Source organism: Pecten maximus, chromosome 5, assembly GCF_902652985.1.
Source record: "Pecten maximus chromosome 5, xPecMax1.1, whole genome shotgun sequence".
Classification (NCBI taxonomy): Eukaryota; Metazoa; Mollusca; class Bivalvia; order Pectinida; family Pectinidae; genus Pecten; species Pecten maximus.
In genome coordinates this window covers 28363947-28370713 of record NC_047019.1, presented here as the reverse complement: position 1 = coordinate 28370713, position 6767 = coordinate 28363947, and the positions used below count along the sequence as shown (strand labels likewise).

The window sequence follows — 6767 nt, the reverse complement described above, 5'->3', positions numbered from 1 at the left end:
AAGTAATGTCAATCTAAAGTAATGCTTTGTTCTAATGTTGTTAAGTAATGCCTCTCTCTATTTAAAAAAAAATGATCCCAGGGTTTCCAGTGTTAGCTGGTTTAGGTGTGATATGTAATAAAACCTCAGAGACCCTCGTATTAGGTGTGATGTAATAAAACCTCAGAGACCCTCGTATTAGGTGTGATATGTAATAAAACCTCAGAGACCCTCGTATTAGGTGTGATATGTAATAAAACCTCAGAGACCCTCGTATTAGGTGTGATATGTAATAAAACCTCAGAGACCCTCGTATTAGGTGTGATATGTAATAAAACCTCAGAGACCCTCGTATTAGGTGTGATATGTAATAAAACCTCAGAGACCCTCGTATTAGGTGTGATATGTAATAAAACCTCAGAGACCCTCGTATTAGGTGTGATATGTAATAAAACCTCAGAGACCCTCGTATTAGGTGTGATATGTAATAAAACCTCAGAGACCCTCGTATTAGGTGTGATATGTAATAAAACCTCAGAGACCCTCGTATTAGGTGTGATATGTAATAAAACCTCAGAGACCCTCGTATTAGGTGTGATATGTAATAAAACCTCAGAGACCCTCGTATTAGGTGTGATATGTAATAAAACCTCAGAGACCCTCGTATTAGGTGTGATATGTAATAAAACCTCAGAGACCCTCGTATTAGGTGTGATATGTAATAAAACCTCAGAGACCCTCGTATTAGGTGTGATATGTAATAAAACCTCAGAGACCCTCGTATTAGGTGTGATATGTAATAAAACCTCAGAGACCCTCGTATTAGGTGTGATATGTAATAAAACCTCAGAGACCCTCGTATTAGGTGTGATATGTAATAAAACCTCAGAGACCCTCGTATTAGGTGTGATATGTAATAAAACCTCAGAGACCCTCGTATTAGGTGTGATATGTAATAAAACCTCAGAGACCCTCGTATTAGGTGTGATATGTAATAAAACCTCAGAGACCCTCGTATTAGGTGTGATATGTAATAAAACCTCAGAGACCCTCGTATTAGGTGTGATATGTAATAAAACCTCAGAGACCCTCGTATTAGGTGTGATATGTAATAAAACCTCAGAGACCCTCGTATTAGGTGTGATATGTAATAAAACCTCAGAGACCCTCGTATTAGGTGTGATATGTAATAAAACCTCAGAGACCCTCGTATTAGGTGTGATATGTAATAAAACCTCAGAGACCCTCGTATTAGGTGTGATATGTAATAAAACTTCAGAGACCCTCGTATAAGGTGTGATATGTAATAAAACCTCAGAGACCCTCGTATTAGGTGTGATATGTAATAAAACCTCAGAGACCCTCGTATTAGGTGTGATATGTAATAAAACCTCAGAGACCCTCGTATTAGGTGTGATATGTAATAAAACCTCAGACCTCGTATTAGGTGTGATATGTAATAAAACCTCAGAGACCCTCGTATAAGGTGTGATATGTAATAAAACCCCAGAGACCCTCGTATTAGGTGTGATATGTAATAAAACCTCAGAGACCCTCGTATTAGGTGTTATATGTAATAAAACCTCAGAGACCCTCGTATTAGGTGTGATATGTAATAAAACCCCAGAGACCCTCGTATTAGGTGTTATATGTAATAAAACCTCAGAGACCCTCGTATTAGGTGTGATATGTAATAAAATAGAAAACAAATAACAATACCAATATCTACAACAATGTTTATATAACCACTCATTATAAACATATATGTCACGTGATAGCGCTACAAAAACTTCATAAGATGTAATTTATAACGCTCTAAATTACATCAGATGTCATTACTGTTCAACATGCTATATTGCACAACTTCTAATCTGAAAACGTTTACGAAAATAGAGTTTATTTCCTGACTAGATCATCTTTTAAGACTTACTGTCGATACAAATATGCCCTTTCATGTATTAATGCTTCTTGTTGAATTGCCGTTTCACGTTGCTGTCAGCATTTCACGTAATGTACATTGTCAATAGATGGTGTGTGTATATATGTATAATTCGATATATGTCCTTATCTCTGTATAACAGAAGAACAAACATGTCCTCCGAGCATGTACTGGTGGCATGTCTATTTAAGGTAACGTTATACATACATGCTGTATTGTCACATTCTACGCGGCAGGAAAAAAACGGGCAGAGAGATTTTATTTGAATCAAATGACAGTAACTTGTTCTCAGTCTGGGTGAGTTACGTGGCTTACGACTCCCACGAGTGCTGTTAACTTGTAGAGATTAGTACATGCTTTCAACAGCATTTGACTTATCCGCGCCAGCACTTTACAAGTTTAACACGATCCCCGAATACCGCCCACAGCCCCTCCTCCTCCCTGCCGATACCTACAGCCCTTGGTAAAGCCGTGTCGGTGTGTAGAACACGAAGATATTTCCCGCCACTATTTAAAAGATGCAGACAACAGTTGCCACCATCCGCAACCACTAAGCTTCCTGTACGGTCGTAAGCTATATCCCACGGATTAAACAGTTTTGATCCAGTTCCACTTTTGTGCTGAGGTCGTCCATACCGGTAAAGCACCTCTAGGTCAAAGTTCATGACTACAATATGGGGTCTGTCGTTGCCACCTTCACCTGACCGATCACGGTCGACCACAGCTATGTTTTCGGTGATTGGACATTGCGATATCTTCTGTGGAGAACACACAATGGGTTTCGAAAACAATGATGCTTTTGTAGTCAAGGTGATTTTTCCTTTTGAGGTGTGTTTTGTGATTCTATGTTTGGTACCGATAATGACCTGATCTTCTCGGATGACACACAAGGCTTTTGGCTCATCTTTTGTTTTGAATCTGTGCGTTAGTGTATTGGATGTAAGCTCCAGGACCGTGTTGTCTTTGTCAGAACATGCCCATAGGTTGTTTGTAGTAGGCGATATACAGATGTCCTTTACCACGACTGGAATCTGTATGTTCTGCTTCACTTCGCCTTGGCTAGTCAAGCGTGTCAAGTTGTCACTCTTCCAGTAACACGTCCAAACGTCACCGTCTTTGGTAGGACACACAGACGATATGTTCAGGAGCGATCTCGGTTCTGGTAAAACGTTGGTCTGTACAGTATCGTCGTACGGTGGTGGTGATGACGATGGTGGGTAGGTATCCAGTAGGGAGCCGTGTGGTGGTGCCGAACTGACATCCGGTAGTGAGGCTTGTTGTGGTGCTGTATAGCCTGGTAGTGGAGGGTAGTATGATTCCGCGCTGGTATGTTGTGGGAAAGAATCTTGAGCACTTGCTTCTGACCAGCTGGGTTGGGTCAATGTGACTTTACCAAATATCTGTTCCATACTTCCGTTCACAGGGTTGAATCCAGCAGTGCCTAGAATGGGTTTCCTAGGAAGGGTGACTGTATTGTCGAGCCCGTTCACACTAACAAATACTTGGATATCCGTTCCGGTCTGGAGAGATTCTTTACAATGTTTTACCTTCTCCTTCAGTTGACACATTTTCATTTCAAGCTCAGTCTTGTAATTGTCACCAAGCTTGCAGTTTTCATCTTTCAGTCGTTTCATTTCAAAAAGTGTTTGCTTTATGAAAATATCCAGGTTATCTCTAAGCTTTCTCCCCCTATTTTCTACATTTCTGATGACACTCTCGAGCTCGTCATTCAGTTTACTATCTTCGAGAGAGTTGAGTTCCTTCTGAATCTTAATAATGTCCTTTTCTTCAACCTCATTGATGAATGCTTTGATCTTAATTTTGTTGATAGGGGTGACTTCACTAAGTTGAATTACGCTATGGCCTTTATGAGAACTAGAAACACATGTTTGACAAATCAGGATCGAACACGCCTCGCAGAAAAAGTCCATTTCCTTCGTTTTGTGGGAACATGAAGACAGGAGGGAATTCTTCATTGTAGCCATTTTGGTTCGCTTGTCCTTGTAAGTTGTAGTTGTGGGTATTTCGTGGTGATCAGTGTATTCAGAGTATACTCTCCCAATCTGTGATAGTAGTCAATGCTCTCTTATCGCAAATATTCTTATTGAAATATTAAATAGTGTCTTCTAAACACTAACAGCTACATGTAACGATCGCTTACGGCAATCTCTCTGAAAATAAAGGGAAAAATGATAACTTATATTGAAGTATTAAACGAGATTTTCACATGTTTCACAATATAAATCTTTTTTAATATCTCTTCTAGGAATCGAACCCGGGGCCTTTTTCGTACTTTTCTGACGCCCAATCGGCTGATAAATACCCCATAGCTCCCTTCGAGGAAATATCTCGTCCTTAGTTTTCCCGAAATATCAACGATTCTGTCAAAACTTCCCATAATAGTGTAAAGTATGTAACGTTTGGAGGGTGATAATAGTGTAAAGTATATACTTGTTGGTGGGTGATAATAGTGTAAAGTATGTAACGTTTGGTGGGTGATAATAGTGTAAAGTATGTAACTGTTGGTGGGTGGTAATTGTGTAAAGTATATAAATTTTGGTGGGTTATAATAGTGTAAAGTATGTAACTGTTGGTTGGTGGTAATTATGTAAAGTATGTAAATTTTGGTGGGTGATAATAGTGTAGAGTATGTAACTGTTGGTTGGTGGTAATTGTGTAAAGTATGTAACGTTTGGTGGGTGATAATAGTGTAAAGTATGTAACGTTTGGTGGGTGATAATAGTGTAAAGTATGTAACGTTTGGTGGGTGATTATAGTGTAAAGTAGTGTACAGTATGTAACGTTTGGTGGGTGATAATAGTGTAAAGTATGTAACGTTCGGTGGGTAGTAACTAGTGTAAAGTATGTAACGTTTGGTGGGTGATAATAGTGTAAAGTATGTAACGTTTGGTGGGTGGTTATTGTGTCGGCGATAGCGCCTCTAAGGGAAAATTTCAATGGAAATTAGTGTTAATTGTACATTATTCACGAAAAACACCCAATTTGATAACTACGAACAAAGAAAAAACCTCTTACCGGCCGTCTTGTTAGTCTGCAAACCGTCGGAGTTTGTTTTGATTGAGATACAGCATCATTGTATATATACAGGTCCGCTAAGCGATGACGCATACCTAAATGATGTTGACAACGATGATAACAGATTGTCGGTCCACTGCCGTCCCGTGTCACTGAAGATAAGTTATCATAAATAAGCACGTGATTACTACCGAATGACAAACTCCTGCTGATGAAAATACCACTGATAATGTAACTCAACTCGGTTATATATCGCTTCAATTAGGAAATTAAACGGTCTTTTTTAAAACCTACAATCCTTGTTTTTCTGAATGTTATCTTCCATTGCTGTCAATTCAAATAATAGAAAAGTCATATCCGCGGCAATGTGTTTATATGGCTACCAATTTCGACAGGTGAACGGCAATCTGAAAGAATTCGGGAATTTCCGTCGTTAGAATTCCACAACATGTCATGATCGATCGCTGATACCTTTCAACAATGTCAGATGTTTTCCCCCTCTCCTTTTGTTTTGCCGTCTATCAGTTGCCGTGATTGCCTCTCCTTTCGTTTTGTCGTCTGATCAGTTGGCCTGGTTGTCTCTCCTTTCGTTTTGTCGTCTGATCAGTTGACCTGGTTGTCTCTCCTTTTGTTTTGCCGTCTATCAGTTGCCGTGATTGCCTCTCCTTTTGTTTTGTCGTCTGATCAGTTGTCCTGGTTGTCTCTCCTTTTGTTTTGCCGTCTATCAGTTGCCGTGATTGCCTCTCCTTTTGTTTTGTCGTCTGATCAGTTGACCTGGTTGTCTCTCCTTTTGTTTTGCCGTCTATCAGTTGCCGTGATTGCCTCTCCTTTTGTTTTGTCGTCTGATCAGTTGTCCTGGTTGTCTCTCCTTTTGTTTTTTGTCGTATGGTCGATTGCGGTGGCTGTCTCTCCTTTGGTTTCTCATTTTTACATGTTTTCCTTTGTTTCATTATCTGCTCATTTCTTGCTGTGTCTTGTTTTTATTATTTCATTTTTCTTGTGTTGTTGTTTTTTCTCCGTATCCTCAGTTCCTGTTTCCGCGTTTGTTTTGGTGTCTCCTCGTTCTTGTTGTTGCCTTTCCTTTTGTTTTGTCGTCTGATCAGTTGCCATGATTTGATTGTTGATCAGTTGCCGTGATTGTCTCTCATTTTGTTTTGGTGTCTCCCCCGTTCTTGTTGTTGCCTTTCCTTTTGTTTTGTCGTCTGATCAGTTGCCATGATTTGATTGTTGATCAGTTGCCGTGATTGTCTCTCATTTTGTTTTGGTGTCTCCCCCGTTCTTGTTGTTGCCTTTCCTTTTGTTTTGTCGTCTGATCAGTTGCCATGGTTGTCTCTCCTTTCGTTTTGTCGTCTGATCAGTTGCCATGATTTGATTGTTGATCAGTTGCCGTGATTGTCTCTCATTTTGTTTTGGTGTCTCCCCGGTTCTTGTTGTTGCCTTTCCTTTTGTTTTGTCGTCTGATCAGTTGCCATGGTTGTCTCTCCTTTCGTTTTGTCGTCTGATCAGTTGCCATGATTTGATTGTTGATCAGTTGCCGTGATTGTCTCTCATTTTGTTTTGGTGTCTCCCCGGTTCTTGTTGTTGCCTTTCCTTTTGTTTTGTCGTCTGGTCAGTTGCCATGGTTGTCTCTCCTTTCGTTTTGTCGTCTGATCAGTTGCCATGATTTGATTGTTGATCAGTTGCCGTGATTGTCTCTCATTTTGTTTTGGTGTCTCCCCGTTCTTGTTGTTGCCTTTCCTTTTGTTTTGGTGTGTCCCCAGTTCCTTTTGTTGTATTTCCGTTTGTTTTGATGTCTCCCTGGTTCCTGTTGTTG

The 6767-nt window shown here is 40.0% G+C and overlaps 1 protein-coding gene across 1 annotated transcript; it reads right to left on the bottom strand.

The window, feature by feature from the left end:
* Positions 1–1699: 1699 nt before the first annotated feature.
* Positions 1700–5037, bottom strand: LOC117327729. Its single transcript, XM_033884857.1, has 2 exons — positions 4955–5037; positions 1700–4089 (listed from the first exon to the last, which is right to left on the bottom strand). Exon 2 carries the CDS (start codon positions 3901–3903, stop codon positions 2293–2295), a length of 1611 nt encoding a protein of 536 aa, XP_033740748.1. The 5' UTR covers positions 3904–4089; positions 4955–5037; the 3' UTR covers positions 1700–2292.
* Between the last annotated feature and the right edge of the window lie 1730 nt (positions 5038–6767).

Bases quoted from the DNA above. Each gene is read 5' to 3' on its own strand.
- LOC117327729 (XM_033884857.1), bottom strand. From the start codon at position 3,903: ATGGCTACAATGAAGAATTCCCTCCTGTCTTCATGTTCCCACAAAACG.